Source organism: Branchiostoma lanceolatum, chromosome 1 (assembly GCF_035083965.1).
Source record: "Branchiostoma lanceolatum isolate klBraLanc5 chromosome 1, klBraLanc5.hap2, whole genome shotgun sequence".
In the NCBI taxonomy this organism is placed as follows: domain Eukaryota; kingdom Metazoa; phylum Chordata; class Leptocardii; order Amphioxiformes; family Branchiostomatidae; genus Branchiostoma; species Branchiostoma lanceolatum.
The window spans coordinates 7,735,653-7,755,639 of record NC_089722.1 but is presented as its reverse complement, the minus strand read 5'-3'; the positions used below and the strand labels follow the sequence as shown (position 1 = coordinate 7,755,639).

Below are 19,987 nucleotides of genomic sequence, written 5' to 3'. Positions count from 1 at the left end.
TGAAGAGGCATCTTGGGGCTCAAGGTAAGATAACGCAGAGCATGATGTGAATCTAAGTAGCTATCTGATTTGAAGTACAAGTACGGGTGACGTCTTGAGAAACTGTATAAAACCAGTTTATTCTTAGATCACGGTTTGTTTGAAACCAATGGTACATTGTGAATGGGAACAAAATGATACTTTCTTATAATTGCAAGCATTGCATAATGGACTGGCAACAATAGCATATCAAGTACTGTATGTATTTCTGACGTTACATCTCGTATAAGAACAATTTACGTTCATATTGGGTTGCATGCAGTTCATCTGAATTGATAGCAATATTGAGACAAATAGAGACTTGAAACAAAAATGCACAACGGGAACTGATCTGACCAGGGAACATCAGTGATGAACTATCAATTTTGCAAAGGGAAATTATCTAGATGCAGACAAACCATTACAAACTCTGAACTAAAAGCAAACTTAAAAATATCATGGAAATCCGTTGTTCCTTTGTTCAGTTATTCTCCTTAGAAGATTTTCACAATAACGCCCCTGCAGTTCCAGAGCAAGCTGCTAGGGGGCCCAAACCTACACCACTTCTTTATTACATCACAAGCTATCTGCCACCCAAAAATCAAGACCACAGCACGTCCAGGTCAAAATATACAAAAATTGAAGTTCTGCTGCAGTACCAAGGTCACATACCAGGGGACCCAAAATCGACCTTGAATTTCGGCTTCACAACACCCGCCCACATACCAAATATCATCGTAATCCATCCAGAGGTTCTTGAGTTATGCTGACTACAATAGTCCGGAAACACACACACACACACAGACAGACACAGAGACACACAGACACGCCAAAAACAATATCTCCATTTTTCATGGAGATAATAAAACTGTGTTATCTTGACAAAATCAATGAAGAGGAAATCGATCGACTCCCCCGAGACCCAATCAACTCGGAATGAACGAAACGAACGAAACATATCACAGTCCTCGGTGAAGCTGTTTGGAAAGTGTTATAACAAACCAATTTCAACTGGAGACATCCATCTTTATATTACAATAACACAAACACACTTGTAGTTAAAGTCATTTTATCTGTAAATCCAAAAGTGCTTTTAAAAGTCTTCTTGACATGTCGGCTTGAAGGTTGAAAGTATTGTTTGTTGTTTTCTATACCTGTCTGGTGATGACCACATACCCGGGCTCATCGTTTGCCCCATCCTGACCGCTGGTGTCAGAACCGGAGTTAAATGAACCGCCGCCTCCTCCTCCATTACGGTCACAATTCTCTCCCCTGCCGCCCCCTGAGTACCCCCCTCCCCCTCCACCGCCTGCCCCAAAACTCCCTCCCCCTCCACCTGACCCACCATCAGCATTATTACATTGCCCACGCCCTCCAACCCCGCCATTCACAAACGCCTTTCCACCTTCCCCACCATGATTGCAACTGTCACCTCCAAGTGACTGTTTAGAACCCCCTCCGGATCCATCCGTCAGCAGCCCTCCCCCTCCCCCACCCATGTAGTCATCCTTCCATTCTGTCGCCCCCTGTCCGTTAGATCCTCCACTACAACCAGTTCCTTCATAATTGTAACTCTTGTTACCAGTAGTGGACACAGTCCCGTCACACAGGGGGTTATGGGACTGTTGTTTCCATCCTCCCCCACCCCCGGCGATAATGAGTGGCGTGTTGTCTCCCCTGGTGACAAACGTGCCGCCCCCTCCTCCTACACTCCAGTGATGTTTGTTCTCAGCACCTTCTTGCCCCACCAGTATCTTCAGAGTTTCACCTGGTATATAGGAAATCTTAAGTCAGTAATTATCATGCCAAGTCTTCCTCATTGAAGAAAATTCCTGCTTTACTTGATAATGATTCCATATTTCACCACTGATTCAAAGTTTCGTGATGCAGAATGGAACACTCTTTCGAAAATTCCATCAGAGATTAACACTTTTTCATTAAATTAATGCAATGCATAAGTGGTGTGATTTCAGTAAGTCGTATTTGTTTGTTTTTTATAGTTTCCAACTGGAAGCTCTACAAGTGTAGCCTGAGTGCCAGCCTTTTTAGCTTCCGTCCGCTACCCTAGCTCCGCTGCGCTACCCAAGCTCCGCTGCCGGCCAAAGTTTTGGCGAGGAGCGGAGCTTGGGTACCGTACGGAAGCTAAAAAGGCTGGTACTCAGGCTACTACAAGTGCTACCGTGAAGTGAAAAATGCCAACCTTGTTTGAAGTTAAACGTTCCCCTCAGTACGGCACCCCGTCCTCGGGCGGACTTCGGGTTGAACCGACCCCACCCTGCAGCAGCACCTGTCAATCAAACATGTCAATCACTTTCAGTACAGAGATGAGAATATGATGACAAACAGCAGATACAGACACGGTTGCTAAATGAGAAAGTATTTGTTGTGCATAAATGTTGCAAGGTAACCAAGGCAATGTTGCTTTTCAAGAGAACAATGTGATTTTGTTTGAATAAATTGTCTTTAAAATCACCCAAGAAATCACCCAAATTAGCAAAAAGTGCCTACCCGCCGCCTCTATGCAGTACGTTCCCGTTCCCGGTACAGTGAAGTGTTGTATCCCGTCATGTAGCGTCACCAGGTGTTCATGGTCCTGTCCCCTGTAGTGGTTACCCAGGGTAGTGGGGCCCAGGCGGCCGGTGGCGCCCAGGGTGGTGAACTTGGCAGTGCGGAAGGAGGCATCTGAGGGGGCAACAGTAATAATACAGTGTTCACGACCGGTGGTGCCCAGGGTGGTGAATCTAAAGCAGAGGTGGTGATCTGGCAAAAAAGTACCGTTGGTTTGTGTTTTATAATCGATTTCTAGAGGTTCGTTGAATGAATCCTACAGAGCCTCTGAAGGTCAGTGAAAAGGTAATTCATAAAATTGACCATCTCGCAGCATAACATTGCTATTGGCGTAACTTTACGTAAAACACAAAAAGCTTCTCACAAAAAGTGTTTTTAATCCTTTGCCTAAGTTACGTACCGACTTAAATCAGGAAATTCAGCAATTGATAAAGAAATGCTTCATAATATCGTCAACAGGTTAGCGATAAGAACTGCTGAGCGTTCCGACAATGTCGCCAAGGATGATTTCCCTTCCTTCACTTTCCGTCCTGGGATCAAACATGACGTAACTGATGTCGTCAGGAATGTTCGGAGTTGGACCTTTCAGCAGAGACTCTAGCCGGGCCGTGACGTCAGAGAACACGTTCATGACGTCAAAGTCACTGCCATGCTCCACGACTTTCTGTGAGAAGTCCACTGTGCTGGACAGACAGCCTAAGGTGCTCTCAACACTGTCTGCTGTAGCAGAGAGCTGCTTGGAACGGGCTGCTGTGACGGCCGCTAACTTTTCTTTCAGTTCAGTCTGCTTGCGTCTGACAAGGCCGCTGTAATATTTGATCTCTTCCTCTGCAGCTGCATCGATGTCGTCTGTAGCTTTCTTACTTCTGGTGTCCAGTTCAGTCTGCTTCTTTACGGTGACACTTGCAACGTCTCGGTATTCTTCAATTTTCGGCATGGCAACTTTCAGTTTACCTTTGATCTTTGCCCTGACGTCGCTCACAACGTCTGCCAGCAAGTTGTACATGTGGTCTTTGTGCTGCAGTACCGTGCAGTCTCGGCAGATGGGATGCTGGCACGTCTCACAATAGAACTTGAGCTTCTCGTCGTGATGTTTTGGACACATCGGCAGAGTTGTTGACTTGACAGATGACGTCTTGGTGATGAGATGTTCTTTTAGTTCCGCCACGCCGATGACTTCGTGATCACGTGTCCGTTTGCCTCGACGGTGACCCCGAGCGCATTCCCGGACTCTTCACACACAACACAGCCATGGTTAACCACATGTTCTTCACAGTTATCACAAAGCACTTTGTCATCCTCCTTGCTGACCAAACTCTTGTGAGCCTGAACGGTGTCCCTCAAGCTCAGGACAAAGAAGTTGTTTTTGAGCCCGGCGACACCGCCTCCCGGAAGTAAAGTTTCGGTCCGACATGTTGGACACGGAAACTTGTCCTTCACTTCACCTTGTTTCTCTACAAACTTCTCCAGACAGCCCTTACAGAAGGTGTGAAGACACGGTAGGATCTTGGGATCCTTAAAGGGCTCCAGGCAGATCGTACACTCCAGAAAGTCGCCCGAAATCTGGCTGAGTATGGCCTCTGCCATGACCACGTACACCTGTACTCTCAAGGCAGAGCTAGGGTTTCGGCTGGTTTTTAACGTGTTTTTAGGCGTTTTTGTCATGCCTTCTACTTTGTCATCGTTTTTGTTGTGTCGCAAACCCAAGCTCTGCAGGCAGACGGAAGCTTCAATGCCTAATAAACCTAATCACTCCAACACATAACAAGCGTTTCACAAGTTAGTGCGAAGCGTGCCCGGCCAGGCACGGGATTCCCTCCCCATGCGCCACAGAATTTCCGGCCCAGTCTCACCATGGACATAATCCTCGGTCTATCGGTCGTGGCCATGTTTTCATGAGACTGGGCCGGAAATTCTGTGGCGCATGGGGAGGGAATCCCGTGCCTGGCCGGGCACGCTTCGCACTAACTTGTGAAACGCTTGTTATGTGTTGGAGTGATTAGGTTTATTAGGCATTGAAGCTTCCGTCTGCCTGCAGAGCTTGGGTTTGCGACACAACAAAAACGATGACAAAGTAGAAGGCATGACAAAAACGCCTAAAAACACGTTAAAAACCAGCCGAAACCCTAGCTCTGCTTGGAGAGTAGTACACCTGTACGCTTCAGGTAAAATAGGAGGTCATGCAGGTAAACTTTGAACTTTCGGGCCGCTGTGCGATTACGGTACAGCAGACATTAGATGACTAATATCAATGAAATTGTTGGAAAAGAACTAAAGTCTCCCGAGATCTGGCTAAGTACGGCCTCCGCCATGACCGCCACATGTGTAGTACGCCTCAAGGAGTGAGCAGTAAAGATGTAACTTTGTACACTTGCGGTAGAGAGAGCGTCGTTGGTCAGGACTGTTTAATGAACAAAGGTTATGTTTGATTGCAGGTAACGTTGATAAAAAATGAGCATTGTTTAAAAATAAATGTGGCCTCTAACAAGAAACCAAGTTATTTACCGTATTCATGATATAAAATGATGAAGTTAGGATTTACTTCTTTTCACTGAAATCCCAACATATTACAGATTACAATTCTGCTCTCTCGTCGTCAGGAGAAAATATAAAACGACAGTCATAAACAGGTTTTTGGTCTTTTCATTGGAATGGCCACCACTTCTTTAAGATGCAAGATGCAGTGGAATAAATTTGAGAAAGACCGAATGCAACTGGATATGACGACAACTGCACTTGGCAGTTCTTCTCATGATGTGATGCAGTACTGCAACTGGTTGATAGAGGCCACTTTTGATCCATGTGCGGTGTACATCTTGTTTAATGTATTAGGGAGAGATTACGCATAAATTCCATTGATGACCATGACAAAGCCACAGCCACAACAGAAACTGTACTACAAAGGGTCATGCCCACGGTCTTGATGACGACCATTCTGGCATGTTGGGAAAGTCGTGTAAACTGCCTTTCCTAAGGGCAAAAGATCGGTGACACGGCAGGATTCGAACCCGGGACCACTTGGTTCTGAGCGGAACGCGCTGCCATTGGGCCATACGACCCCACAACGTACTACATGTGACGTTACATGTAACAGCACACATAACGCACACACACACACTCTCTCTCTCTTTCCTCAAACTCAAGTCAAAGTACACAGATACAAAATCTGTCAGTGATACGACATCAGACACTACTGTACAATGTGAGATGTTTTATTTCTGACTGTTGATGTACAAGAGTCTCCCACAAAGGTGGAAGTACAGGTTGTTAGAGGTTTACAAAATTGGTCCAAAGGTAACCACGGCTGTCAGTCTGTCATTGTAACAACAAAACAAAAATGGCTGCTTCGAGAGCATTGTCAAAAAGTTGTCCTATCTTTCCTGGTTATTACCTGCATGTACATGTAGTCCACATGATGGTACAATTAAGGCATTCTAGCAGTTGTAAAGAAAGTGTACATGTAAACTTGTACTTTAACCCTTTTACTGCTGAGAGCTAAATTAAAGCTATCCAAGGTTACAGCCCTGGTCAGCTTTTAAAGGGTTAACAAGGCTTATTTTAGCATGTCAGAAAAGATACTGTAATAATTCAGCATCATGGAACTATACAGGCTGTTCCTATAGATAAACTATGTATGTCAGTACTAACCCTCATGCTGCTAAGGATGCGCCACATGTTTATCGAGTACAGCATGCCTTAGCAGGAACATGTTTATATACCATCTGATGATGTACAAAATATGACAGCAAGTACTTATCAACAATATTTGCATGTGAGCTAAAATAGATATTGTGTACACTAATATAGGTCATTGTCATAATGAGGAATTAATCCAGAATGCATTGTCCGTTTTGGTAGTAGGCAGTGGTAAAGTACAAAGGTTTGGTTCTTACAACATACACTGACATACACCACTGTGCTCTGGTACTGTCACTACTGTACAGTGACACACCATTATAGGTCTCATGGCAGCATGAGATTTAACCTTCTCTTAACACCATAACAAACACAAACATGGTACCAAAAAGGCTACCCTAGCAGGGAGAAGGTTAAGGACATGATAACACATGCAGGTCTGAAAACTACCTTTGATTTACTAAACTCCAACATGGCCTCTACATATCTGGTTACCTGAGGTGTTATCAGTCTCAATCAGAATCAATTCCAAGAAGTACAAAAAAAGAAGACATAGATTCTCTTGTATATGATTATAATCAAAGAGACCTAGTAGTACATACATGTACCTCTAACACTCTATTCCACTGCTCTTCATGCAATTCTTTTTTTAACAGCCCTGCATATGTTCATAACACACAGAAGGTGGACAACAGTTGTGTGGTCTTGGATATTAGCTACATTCTATCACACTATGCATACAGATATCTCTTTCTTTGCTGTAAAATACTCCAGATTGCACAGAAGTACAGTATATCTTTATCAGTCAGTACCAGGGGTAGACCCAAACTCAGATCTTCAGTCCTAGTTTACAGTAGTAGTACAGTCTTCACACTGCTATTCACCTGTGCATACTACTTGAACAGTTCTTCTATTGAAAACATTTGTAGTAGAACTAGTCGTAATGATTGTGACAATGTCCTCATATTCAACTTGATAGCATGCTAATGATAAACAACTGATGTGTCTAAAAATCACACATTGTACATAACATATTTCTTGTCACTTTTTCAAAGAAACAGTACAAAGGACTTTCAATCCAATACTTGATGATTTTTCCAAATGTATTTGGAAAATGGAAAATATTTACAAAAGTTGTAACAGAAGGCATATATTTTCAGTTATTGGTGCATTTTTGGTAAATCCATTCCTACTTTTGAGTTTTGACTGAAAAATCTATGAAACAGCTTATTGAATCATTGAGGCCTAATATATGTTGTCACTTATGGAAGTTATTGTATATCATCAATTGGTCAGAAATTAGTTAAATGAGGTCTGATAGTATTACTGTAGGACATATTATATTGAAAGCAAACCTTTTCTTTCCCTGCAGTTAATGTGTTTAAATTCCATGTTTTGTGTTCATACTTATATGAAAAATGTTTATGGTATGACCTTTCAAGGAGGGTTAAGAATACAGCGAGTTGTGCAAGAACTTGTTATCGATACCTAACTACTCCAAAGCAATCTCTAATTAACTTGCTCCCTACCAAGGCTGCATCCATGCACCAAACTTGTATTGGTATCAATGAAAGTCAGCAGGGACAGCTATGACATAACACTTAATAAGCGCCACTTTACAAAGTTGACATGGCTCTCAAACAAAATATCTTTTGTTGGCGAAAATATTCTGATATCCTTCATGAGAACGCCTTAACATCTTTTAGAGGATGGAAACATACAAAACTACATCTGCCTACTTTTTAGATCATACAACACTTGTAATTCAATCTGCTTTGGCGTGAATACAGTGCTGCATTCATACGTTCTGGGTTGAATTTAATGTAAAGTCTTTGAGTTAGGGTGCCCTTCTAAATATCTTGTGTTGAGGAGAGGGGGTCTTCAGACAAGCCACATCAAAAGCCAGTAGATCTATCCCCCCTTGAGTTTAACACTGCTATGTGCTAAAACCTGATTTCAGTTCTTTATGAAAAAAAAACAGTGTGCCTCGAGGTAGGACCTTAGAGATAGTTTCCGTTGTAGGGGCAAAACCTTAACAAGCAAAGCAGTTATCTGTATCATTTGACGAAATTGTGATTATACATGAAATGCTCCTTATAGTATGTAGCAAAGGTATTGTTCAACTGAAGTTAAACATTGAAGACTGACTAGGACTGAGAGTTTTGACCTCTAGTACCCTCCTGGTGGAGTCTTGGCAGCTCAGCTGGTCTTAAACTATTACTGATATTCTTCTACCATCAAGAAGTTCAAAATTCATGACCATCTCTCACAGCAAATTCAAGATTAAATCTAAGTCATTATTGCTGGCCCCAGGCCATCCTTGCTCAGCTTAAAGCCAAAATTTCTCCGAATCACTTTTAATTTCATGAGCCAAAACAGTATTTACAAGCCCTGGTTAAACTCCAGCAAAAAACAAAACGAAAAAGCTTAAAGAAAGATTTTAGAGGGCTTTTTGTTAGCTTACCACATGTACATGAACGCTGTGGTATTAATGCTAAGATTACTTCTCAGTGTTCTCGCCAGAATTTTTTCACAGCATAGGGGTCAGGTACAGAAGGCCAACTTTACGCGGCGCAAGCTACGAAGAAATTACCACAGAGTAGGGAGTCCGGCTTGTTCCCCCGGAAAATCTTTGAATTCATAACCCAATGAGACACTATTTCCTGCATTTTGAGGGATACATTTTGTGCAGTAAAGTTTTTCCTCTGTTACAGCCTCATTCTAAAGCCAAATATGAACTTTTTATAAGATCTATGAAGGGTCACAAGGTTCTTTCCAGAAAGAAACACCCCTATGCTGGTTGAAACACAGCATAGGGGTCCAGACCACAGCATAGGGGGTCCAAATCACAGCATAGGGGGCCCCTATGCTGAAAAGGCCTGGCGAGAACACTGCTTCTAGGGTATACACTAGTCAAGTAAGTCAATACACTATGGGGAGGTACAAATGTCATCTACAAAAGTATCACCAGAAATGGGCACAGGCACTATGAACAATAGTTAACACATGTCCTGGCGAAAAATCTCCTTAGAAAGATAGAAAGACTACCGTTGTTCCATCTTGTGTTTGGGAGGTTTGAACATGCGAGGAGGTTTCTTCTCTTTCTTGACCTTCTTCTCCTTTTCTGGTTTGGGCTTGGTGGTCTGTTGCCAACTCCTCCAGCTGTCCACACGTTCTTCTCTCTTGGCCTGGAAGGAAAGGAGCAAGGAGAAGCAATATGTCAACACTTTTCTGGCAAGCATTTAGACCGCAGAGACTACAAACAACCTGTCACACCAAACCTTTTCACATCTAACTCTATGCATTTAAAGGTATCTAGTGAGGATACCCCTACTGTACATGACTCTACATGACCGTATCATGTTCAGAATATGAGCTATCAAAACTGGACGTTCCGCTGCAGTACCGCAGCAAGCCACTAGGGGAAATACCTACACCACTTACTCTTTGCTCCAAGAGCTATCTATCACTAAAAAAACAAGACTACAAAATGTCCAGAACACGAAAAATAAAAAAAAATGGAAGCTTCACTGCAGTAACTTAGAAAGCTTCTAGAGGTCCCATTATCGAAAGTAACCTTTGTTTTCCTGACCCCTACCCACATACCAGATATCATTAGGATCCATCCACAGCTTCTCGAGTAATGCTGTCCACTGACACACAGCACCAAAAACATAACCTTCTTAGCCTTAGCGGAGGCAATAAAATGAAACAGATTCTATACCCACCTCCCACTGCTTCTCCCACTCTTTCTGCCGTTTGGCTTTCTCTACTTCCTCTGCCTCCTCATCTGCTGCCCGTTTTCTACAAGATAGGAAAGATACATTTAAAAAAATGCCATTTCCTGTGGCCATCATTTACAGCTTAAACATTAAACTTTAAAGTATTTGATTGACTTGAGCACATACATGTACCTTTACTAAATCAAACATTTCAAAACAACACAGCACCTACTGGCGGTTAACTCTTTAGAACAGTTGATATTGGCCGTTTAATCTAACGGTTGCCATTGGCTGTCGAATTTACAGAACAGCTGATATTGGCTGTGTATTTTTCAGAACAGCTGCCATTTGCTGATTGATTTTCAGAACAACTGCTATTGGCTATTCAATTTACAGAGTACATGTAGCTGCAATTGGCTGTTTAGTTTTCAGAACAGCTTCCATTGGCCGCTTAATTTTGAGGACAGCTGCTATTGGCTGTTTAATTTACAGAGTGGGCTCCTCTTGCTTGACTAACCTGAAAGAGTTCTAAAAGGTTGTGTTATAGAAGCCTTGGAAAGTGTGAGTTCGTATTACACACCTTAGGTCAGCCTCCCTCTGTTCCTGCTCCCTCCTCTTCCTCTCTCTGTCAGCAAACAGCTTACACATCATCACCCACAGGGCATGCTTGAACTGGGGACAATGCAAAACAAAGGATGATGACAATGCCAATTTATAGTATCTATACAGTATATCATAACCAGTGTCTTATTCAAATTTCGTAAACAACAACAGATGTTTCCATACATGTATCTTGATAAAATCTTTTGGAATGACCATCTGCCAAAATCCATCAACTGAACATTTTACTAAAGTCAAGATATATTCATTACAAAAATCAAAATTTAAAAATCACTGCATCTAGTAGCAATGCACTTTATATTAAAAAAAACAGCTCCCAACAAAAATAATAGACAAACATGTACCTTGACAGGGTCATCCTCTTCTACTGTACTGGACTTGCCTTCCTTCTTCAACTGTTTCCTCTTCTCTTTTATCTAGAAGCAAGAAGAAAAGAAATTCCACATATATAAAGGTGATACAAGAAAAGAGTAGAAAGAATCCAGAGACTTGGCACAGAATTTAAAAAAACATTACATTTGAGACTTCTCAAAATATACCACTACTTCTTGAACGTCCGAAAGTTTTTCAATATATGTCTATGAATGTGATATTTTGAACATTTCTGCCTTTCTAATATAACTTGTGCTATATTGTAGCACCTTTCTTGTGCCATGTGTTGACTGAAAACTGTCACAAAGGCTCACAAAGAGTGGCAAACTGACCCTATTGTCCACATGTGCCTTGGCCTCCTCCACCACATCCATACACCTCCTCTTGGCATCCTCATTGTCCAGCATCTTGTAGGCCTTGTTGACAGCTGTGGGGAGGGGGGAAGAAATAACACACATCATGATCACACTTTCAGAACCCTTCAGAATTCTTAGGCATTAAGACTGAAGATAATCGTTACACTTACGTTTGAGAGGCAGGTATTGCTGCAGGCTGTATTTTGACATGGACAAACATGAACGAAGGTTAAAGTGTGACAATCTAAGCTCACACAACATGTAGAAATGATAAAACTGTAGGAACATAAGTAGAGTTTCAAGCAGAAAGAAAAGACACTTTGAATGAGTAGATTAAGAGACATCGAAAGCATGGAAAGTGGTCAAGAGGGTGCTGCTTATCAGTACATGTAACTAATCATATGTTGTAACTTTCGAACTTTTCATTGTAAGACTCTTTAGTTTTCTCACCGTCAAAAGCTGCCTCTGCCCTGTCATGGTCCTCTGGGTTCTTGTCAGGATGTATCAAGATGGACAACTGTGGAAACATTTACGTAAAATAGAGATGCATCAAGCAGAGTTGTTGAGTTTCTTTTAACCTAAAACAAGGCTTAACAATTGCTACACATGTATGCTAAATGCAAAGAACTACTGACAACTTAGAACCTTATATAAGAGTAGAATGAATTTTCTAGCTGCGATAGCACTACTGTTAATTGATTTAAGTTCACAGGGACTTTATTTCACGCAAAGAACAGAAAGGAAGTGTTCTTTATGTTTTAAGATTATTCTAACTCAAAGCAAGACAGAGCACATGTTTCTGGTGTGATGAATTCATGGTGAGACCTCACCACTAAAACTGCTGATATAAACTATAGTATGGTACATGATTTACAGTAAAACATGAATGCCTTTGAATATAGCATGAGATGTTCTTTCATTGTGGAATTACAAGTGGACTCACCTGTCTGTACCTCTTCTTCACATCTGCAGGTGTGGCATCTATGTCTAACTGTAGTACCTGAAACAACAAATATATAGCAAAATTCAAAAAACAGAATACTTTTAAAGGGTGTTGAGCCTAGACAAATGGTAAGTTCCTAGGCCTGTAGACTTAGGTGTTAAGTTCTTCATTCTCCACAGAATTACAACAAAGTGTTTGTAAAGCAAGTTGAAATGAAACTAGGGGGGAAAGACTGCTTCTGCAGGTTTGGACATTGATAACAACACATCCATACCACCTTAACAAAATACTAGTATGTACATTTGATTTAGAACACTACAAATACATGTCACAATGTCAGTCCTTTGAAAAACAATTATTTCATGCCTTGTTCACAAAAAAAGAAAACTTTAGGAAACACAGACCTCAAAAGGGTTGAGGTTGAAGTAAGTTGCTCCTGGCCTGAGGAGACGGTCGATCTGCTGTTTGGACGTCAGAACTGAATCTCTTACCTCAATCTCCTTCACCTGGAATAATAATAATAATCAACATGTCATGTTTACTTGTTTCTTTTCTCTGAAATAGGCATCCCGGGATTCTCTGTGTGGAAAGGGTGATCTCTTTCTCAGGGACCTCTCTCTCATAACCTGGGCACAAGAACCACTAATGCAGCCTAATACTAGTATCTTGTTGTGCATAATATTAATAAGCTCTCAAATGTTCATGCCAATAGTAATAGGGTAGGACTAACTGACATTTTTTTCTAAGCTACTAGTATGTGCTAGTAGAAGCGTGCCACAAACAGGATTTTAGAGTATGACTCACTGTGACTTGTGGTGTGTGAGACATAACGTAAGTTATGTACGTTGAATTACAAAAGGTTCTTTTACGTTTAAGTTACTTTTTGACAGAATAAAACATCACTTTTTTTTAGATATACATGTACATTAACATGTAAATTATTGTAATTCTTGTCACTTTCCATATGTGCAACATACATACTTTTCTGATTTCTTACATTTGTCACTGAAGATTGTCAATCATAAATTCATGTCTACAACTTAATCAAAAGTGTGGTGATCTAGAAGGGTGTTCCTAAAAAACTTTAGGGGTTAGGCCTTTTAGGGATAAATGTTTGAGAGTAAATACATGTATCATAACTATGACACACGTAAAATGTTCTTTGTTTCAATAAATTAGTAACAACTTTGGCTTGAAAAATTCTGGACATTTCTTTCGTGATTCATAAAAGAATACATGTATGTACATGTTGAACATAGTATTACATAATGCGTTGATCAAATACTTCATTTACATAATCCGTGGTAGATGTAAATAAATCCTGAACAGTAAAATTCAAAGGTCCTTTAAAGTTTAAACGCCCTGTACATGTGATTTGAGTGACAACAGACGTTTGTTTATGCATTAGTTGCCATGACCTATTTTCTCCTCCTCGTTGTTTTGTTGAAAATGGCCGGCATGGTCGAGAAAATATTCAACAACTGTCTGACATGTGGAAAACAGACGAAATCAAAAACAGCAACACAGCAACTGTAACACACGCAAGAAATTATAGAACAGAGTGGAACATTTGTTTTACAATATCTCTGTAGTAGGACTTTTTTTAGCAAGTCTAACAGCCATGAGAAACGTCTTTTTTACGTCGACATCGTCACTGAAAATGTTTTTACAATCCCGTTTTTATGTCACAAAACATTGCGTGTTTTCCTTCGATTTTCACAATGAAATCCTCGGTGTAACCACAAATAAAGCTCCCCAAACTGTACACCAGGGTATGAAGGACTTACCTCGGTCATAAACTGCTCTAAGACGTGCTCCCCGGGCACGGCATTGGCCGAAGAAGGTCCGGCACCGATCTGAGAACTCCCGTAAGCCGACATCTTGGGCTTCAAGGTCCCGCGTTCAGCTCCGAGCTGCCCGCAGATATTGTTGCCTAAATATATTATTTTGCAAATGCCAAATAAACCGAGTGAAAATAATAAACTTTCTTTGAAATTTGATTTCTTCGATTATCAAGAAGTTTTGAGTAGCTAGTTGTTTGGTATTTTTGCGAAATTTATGTTAGAGCTGTAAGAACAGTTGAAGAAAGACAGGCATCGCTTAATTCGATTAGGACGACCGTTAGCAATCGAACAAGTTTCAAAATGGCGTCGCTAGTGTGCATGAGAAAGTCGCTCGTGGTAGAAAGCGGCGATTCTTTCAAAGTGTACGATCGGTATGGTCAACACGATGTCTTCTATTCTCACAGTGTCGTCTGCCAGACTAAAGATGAGAAGAAGAAGACAGAGGGGTCGAAGACTTCGGAGGAAAAGGACGACGAAAAAGTTAAGGGGGAGGGGGGCGGTGAGGGGCAAGGTTCTGACAAGATCCTTGCACGTGGATGTTCAGTACCCGGTAAGTAATAAGTCATCTTAAACCACAAAAGTATTGTTGCATTCGGAGGACAAAGTGTGTCATGCAAAATTTGTCACCTGCCCAAAGCAAATCTTCAAAGATTAGTGAAGTATGTATCATGTACTGTCCCTAATGGACATCTTTCAAATAAACAAACTGACTAGTTTTCCCTTTTTCACAGATAAGTACTTTGCAGTGGCCACAGACAATAAGGAATTGATCCTGTGGAAAACCACACCTACGTGGAAACATGTCAGCACCAGGACTGTGGCTCGCCGCTGCACCGCTCTGGTCTTTACCTTCAAGGGAGACACCATCCTCGCTGCCGACAAATCCGGCGATGTCTACAGCTTCTCAGTGTCGGATCCCGAAGCTCCTGGTACGCTACTCCTTGGCCACCTATCAATGCTGCTTGACATTGCAATCAAAGATGACGACAGCTTCCTCATCACGTGTGACAGAGATGAAAAGATTCGCATCAGCCACTATCCAAACACACACAGCATCTACGGTTACTGCCTTGGGCACACAGAGTACATCACTGCGCTGTGTCTCTCCCCCTTCCCTGGCGGAATCCTCCTCTCAGGAGGTGGGGATGGTACAGTCCGAATATGGGACTGGCTGAAAGGCGAAGAGCTACATGTGGAATACCTAGCCAAGTTCTGCGAGGAACTGAAAGACGACAAACCACCGGTTGTTTCCAAAATTGTCTGCAACTGGGTAGGGAAACTGGTCGCTGTTGTGATTGAGGGGCTGAACAGCGTGATTCTGTTTAAACTGCACACAGAAGTGACACCAAGTTTGGATGCACAGCTGATCGAGTCCAACCCTCTCCCCTGTAAGGGAAAGGTGTGGGACGTTGCCTTTGACTGCCAGGGCTACCTTTGGGTGGCCCAGGCAGTGAAAGACAACACGGTACAAGTTTACAAATACGTGCCCTCATGTCGACCACTCAGGTCCGTGAGTTCCCAGGAACACTTTGCAGCAATCACCACTGCTATCAACTCAGACTGGGACTTCTTTCAGAGCTCCCTTGGCGAGGAGACCATGTACAGTGGCTTGTACAAGAAGCACTTTGACAACCTGACCCCGTACTTCGAAAGGAAGGAAGAGAGGATGAAGGGAAAGAAGAGAAAAGAGGACAAGAAAGGTGATGAAGGGAGCAAGAAAGTCAGAAGTGAAGAAGTGGTTTAGGAACTACATGTTGTAGCCTTGCCAAAGAGTAGGAAAGGGGGAAGAAGACAGCACTTGTAGTTTCAGAATAGAAAACAGAATATTCATATTGAATGCTACAACAGTTATTACTTACTATCAATCAAACTTATGTTGTACGAACATATCTTTTGTAGCAATGTTACAAGATAATTTGTTCTGATGTTTAATGAAACTATGTTGTCTGACTTTGTATTAAAAGATACACAATGATACACACATACTTCACAAAACTTTTCTTACTTTATTTAGAGAAGTTTACAAATCGTAATATACAACTAAACTCTTTTCAACATGACAACTTAAGTTCAAATGTATTCCTTCCATTGTTATTCTTATTCTATCAATATCACAAAAATGACTTTGACTAATACTGTACATTATTTTGAATCACTATTTTCTCATATTAATGTTGAAATATGTACATCAACTTTACCAAAAATTGATTAGAAATTGTCTTGTCATCTTATTGAAAACAGTGTGCCATGACATCTTTTTGAAAATAGAGTCAAAGACTTCCAACATACATGTACAGAAATAACATTCACCTCAGTGCTGAATGTACTTATGTGGGGGAGGTACTAGTAATTAACTTTGTGCATAGTAAAACAATCCCCTGAAGTAAATTGTTCATTGTAAGAGGTACCAGTGTATTGAGAGAGTGGAATAGTTGTGTCTGAGCAGTATCGCACCACTTGAAAAATCTTAAAAGTGGATGTTGAAATGAACGCTGGATGGTAGCATCGTCATTTCATTATGAACATGCATATCAGACAAGTTATAATGATTAGTTAAGCCCTCTGAGCAGCCATCATCTCTGAAAGGACACCAGTCCTGCCTCCACCAACTTCCTGATTTTCTTCTGCATGTCTGGACCAGCAGACTGGGCATACCTGCAGGGCAAAAAATACTTTAAATAATGCCTTTGTGTACCAACTTTGTATGCTGGTCAGGAGTCATCTAATCTCCAAGCAGATGTTGGGGTGGAAGATTGTATCATCTTATGACTGCTGGGTTTCTCTGACAGTTGAAAACAATGGTATCTATCCAGAGTATGTAACATCCAGTTGAACTTAGAAGTGTCTTTATTATCATCATTTAGTCTCTTTATAACTGCAAATCAAGTACTCACACTTTAAAGTTTTCAAAAGGTGTCTCTAAAAGTAATACTAGATATAGCAAATGCTACAGCAAAACACTGCAGATGCCTTTGACTCAATGGTTTTATAAAACAGGCATGGGGTGCTTACAGATGGTGGTTTGACTTATATATATATATATGGTCAACAGCTAGTAGTAGTCACTCACTCACTCACTGAAATTTAAATTTAGAATAAATCATGTAGTATAGATCACCTTTGTGCAGACTCAGGATCTGCTCTCAGCATCTCCAGCAGCTTCTGGACATCTTTATCTAACAGAACCTGCTGCATCTCAGGGTTAGACAGGATCTCCTTCATCTTAGCCTCGTCCTCTGCTGTGGGCTGGTTAGGATCTGTGCTCTTCAGGACCCTCATGTCGGCTCCTGTAGGGTCAGTGGTGGTCTGGACAGCTACAGGGGGAGGCTGTGCACTGTCCTGTTTGTCTGCTATCTTTGTGAAGTGGTCACCTGTAAAACAGCAGACATCTTATATCATGTCAAACCATTAGAGTCCAAACTGCCCAAGAAGACCACTCAGGGGACTGATAAAATTTGGTTTACATAGACAGGAGGTTTGTTTCAATGGGAAAGATTATCTTAGGAACCACAAAAAAAGGTCACATTAGCCAGATGTTTCTTATGTAGAGGTGATCACATGAATAGGTTGCACACACACAATGTTTTACTGAATTTGATGAATTGGAAGTTAATCAGAAGTTTCTTGACATGCAAAAGAAGCCCATAGTTTTACTGTCTATAAAAAGAGTCTAAGCTACAAATGAAGAAACAGCAGATATAGAAAGCAAAAGTAACACAGTTATTCTCTCTATATGTAATACGTATGGAAAACAAAAGCTGATCCTTAAATGCTGAAAAGCTGATCTCACCTAAAATGGAACAGAATTCTGTGAAGAACTTCTGGACATCCGGGTTGTCCCCATATTCCTGCATGGCAAGGGCAGGGTTTCTCTGGAACTTGGCAAGAGCTTGTTGGAATCTGGGGTCCTCCATCTTGGATGTTAAAGATGAACTGGATTGAATCTTCTTCAGTAAGTCTTCTGTGACCCAATCTAAGCATGGAGTACAAATAGTCAGTATTAGTCAATCTCTCTCTTTCTTTGGTAGAAGTTGATCATGATGCATTATGCTTGAGAGGAAGAGTAATGGTTTCTCGATAGCTGATCTGAGAAAGAAAGTACATGTACATATGAACTGTATTTTAGAGAAATACCTAGAAAAGCAGATTGTACGTGTGAAGGCCAAAATATATCAGGTTTATCAAACTTTATGTATAACTTTCCTATAAGATAAATACTTTAAAAGCAAACTGTACAGATGTCTAAATTGCAAAACAATTAGACATCCAATAGTAGTCTATGACAGTAACCATTGCAGTACCAGTAGCTACACAAAACCACAACCTCTAGAGGAAAACCATCCTACAATTTGACATACCCAATAATAAAGTTGTGGGAGGATCTAAGGTAAGGTTCATGACAGAAAAATGTCCATGTAGCTTTTTGTTTACCTGTGTTTTTCTGAAGTTGCTCTGATGCAGTCTTCATAGCAGCCTGGACCTCTGGAAGCTCCAAACCTGTACTCTGGGGCTCATTGGGCTTTATAACAGGAATGCTTTCTACATGTTGTGCTTCAGTCTTTTTCTCTGCAGGTTTAATAACAGGTTTCTTCTTGGGTTTTGCTCCTGAACCAAACAGAAATCCTTTCTTCATTCCTCCAAAGGTCTCTTTCTTGGTACCTGATTGCGATGATGCACTGCTGGACTGCAAGAAAAACAAAGTTAGATCCTATATGATGTCCTTAGTTAGCTGTTGTATCTTCAAGATGAAAAACTATATGACCTACTTTAATATCTGAATATAGATACAAGAAAATAAAATATTATTTGGCTGTGTAATGCTTATTTGTTTTTCTTAGCTGCTTTCTACCAAAATTTCTTGGATATTTAATTTTGAGGTAGGAGTGGAAATGTGAAAGGGCGGTTTCTGCAGTGTTGTAAGTTCACGGTTTAGACATTATTGTAGCACACAAACACACATTTGTGGTTTCATAATTTTGCTGTGGATAGGCACTGTGAAAATAATGGCAAGTTGCAAATATTTCAAGATTTACAGTACTTACCACTTGACTGTCTCCTTTGCCATCACTGCTATCTTGACCTGCAATAACCTTGCTGGAGGGTGGGTTAGATGCTGTGGGGAGATTTTTTCCCTCCCCGGACCCTGCTCCATCCACTCTCTGTCCTTTTGAGTCACCCACGGTTGTCTTCTTGCCCTTGAACTCACTTATAGTGTTGATTCTCTCCACCAACTCCGACATATCCTCAAGAGGAGGAACATCTATGGAAAGTCGTATCAAAATAAGGTTAAAAATTGACCACAGAAATGTGCAATGACGTAACTGCTTGGTGTTGACTCTTTTTATCATATTTGTCTAATTTGTAAAGTTATTTTTATCTCTCAATGTTATTGCTAGTCCATTTACCGCATACCGTCGTTTTGGTGACTAGTGGAAACAGGTGTCAAAACCAAAACACAGGGTGGCCTGTACACCTGTCTCCTGTCAATTATGATAATAGTAAGAGATTTCATGTTACAATACACATGCAAAAAGGCAGATTCTTTACAATATTTCCGATGCATTTATCTATCATCCCAAATATGCGTCAGTAAGACCTGAATAAGTTTATAAACTTGTGAAAAGTTTGAATTTTACCATCAATGTCCGCCATTTTGACCGCACTGCCTTGTGGGATATCCCTCTGGACGCTTCTCTTACGTCACTTGGCCCCAGGTCAAATCTTGCTGCGAGACAAAGTAGTTCTCATGGTGGAAACTTTCACATCTGTTCATTTCTGAACAAGATACGTTCAAGTACCGATCCTTTATTGATTGATATAAAATACAAATTTTCTTTATGGCTTTTAGTAAAAACAGATCACCAGAGCATTATTGTTATGAAACTATGCGGAGGGATATGACATGTT

The 19,987-nt window shown here is 41.0% G+C and overlaps 5 protein-coding genes and 1 long non-coding RNA gene across 6 annotated transcripts; 1 reads left to right on the top strand and 5 right to left on the bottom strand.

Annotated features, from left to right (window-relative positions):
• Nucleotides 1-1,166: 1,166 nt before the first annotated feature.
• On the bottom strand, nt 1,167-1,517 carry LOC136427605 (uncharacterized). The gene has a single exon (XM_066416628.1). The coding sequence runs from the start codon at nt 1,515-1,517 to the stop codon at nt 1,167-1,169; it is 351 nt and encodes a 116-aa protein (XP_066272725.1).
• Nucleotides 1,518-1,587: 70 nt separating this feature from the next.
• Nucleotides 1,588-2,695, bottom strand: LOC136427774 (uncharacterized). Its single transcript, XR_010754513.1, has 3 exons — nt 2,527-2,695; nt 2,219-2,305; nt 1,588-1,786 (listed from the first exon to the last, which is right to left on the bottom strand). It is a non-coding gene; the product is annotated as an uncharacterized lncRNA (long non-coding RNA).
• Nucleotides 2,696-3,046: 351 nt separating this feature from the next.
• Nucleotides 3,047-4,173, bottom strand: LOC136427518 (tripartite motif-containing protein 2-like). Its single transcript, XM_066416509.1, has 2 exons — nt 4,032-4,173; nt 3,047-3,816 (listed from the first exon to the last, which is right to left on the bottom strand). The coding sequence occupies exons 1-2, from the start codon at nt 4,171-4,173 to the stop codon at nt 3,047-3,049; spliced, it is 912 nt and encodes a 303-aa protein (XP_066272606.1).
• Nucleotides 4,174-5,782: 1,609 nt separating this feature from the next.
• On the bottom strand, nt 5,783-14,157 carry LOC136431474 (dnaJ homolog subfamily C member 8-like). Its single transcript, XM_066422866.1, has 9 exons — nt 14,024-14,157; nt 12,641-12,742; nt 12,237-12,293; nt 11,744-11,810; nt 11,270-11,364; nt 10,910-10,981; nt 10,525-10,616; nt 9,951-10,026; nt 5,783-9,410 (listed from the first exon to the last, which is right to left on the bottom strand). The coding sequence occupies exons 1-9, from the start codon at nt 14,114-14,116 to the stop codon at nt 9,267-9,269; spliced, it is 798 nt and encodes a 265-aa protein (XP_066278963.1). The 5' UTR covers nt 14,117-14,157; the 3' UTR covers nt 5,783-9,266.
• A 192-nt stretch (nt 14,158-14,349) lies between these two features.
• On the top strand, nt 14,350-16,318 carry LOC136431432 (tRNA (guanine-N(7)-)-methyltransferase non-catalytic subunit wdr4-like). The gene is made up of 2 exons (XM_066422809.1): nt 14,350-14,630; nt 14,812-16,318. Exons 1-2 carry the CDS (start codon nt 14,381-14,383, stop codon nt 15,822-15,824), a joined length of 1,263 nt encoding a protein of 420 aa, XP_066278906.1. The 5' UTR covers nt 14,350-14,380; the 3' UTR covers nt 15,825-16,318.
• LOC136431441 (uncharacterized) lies at nt 16,067-19,841 on the bottom strand. Its single transcript, XM_066422819.1, has 6 exons — nt 19,717-19,841; nt 19,123-19,340; nt 18,512-18,764; nt 17,871-18,053; nt 17,199-17,451; nt 16,067-16,735 (listed from the first exon to the last, which is right to left on the bottom strand). Exons 1-6 carry the CDS (start codon nt 19,730-19,732, stop codon nt 16,654-16,656), a joined length of 1,005 nt encoding a protein of 334 aa, XP_066278916.1. The 5' UTR covers nt 19,733-19,841; the 3' UTR covers nt 16,067-16,653.
• Nucleotides 19,842-19,987: the final 146 nt, after the last annotated feature.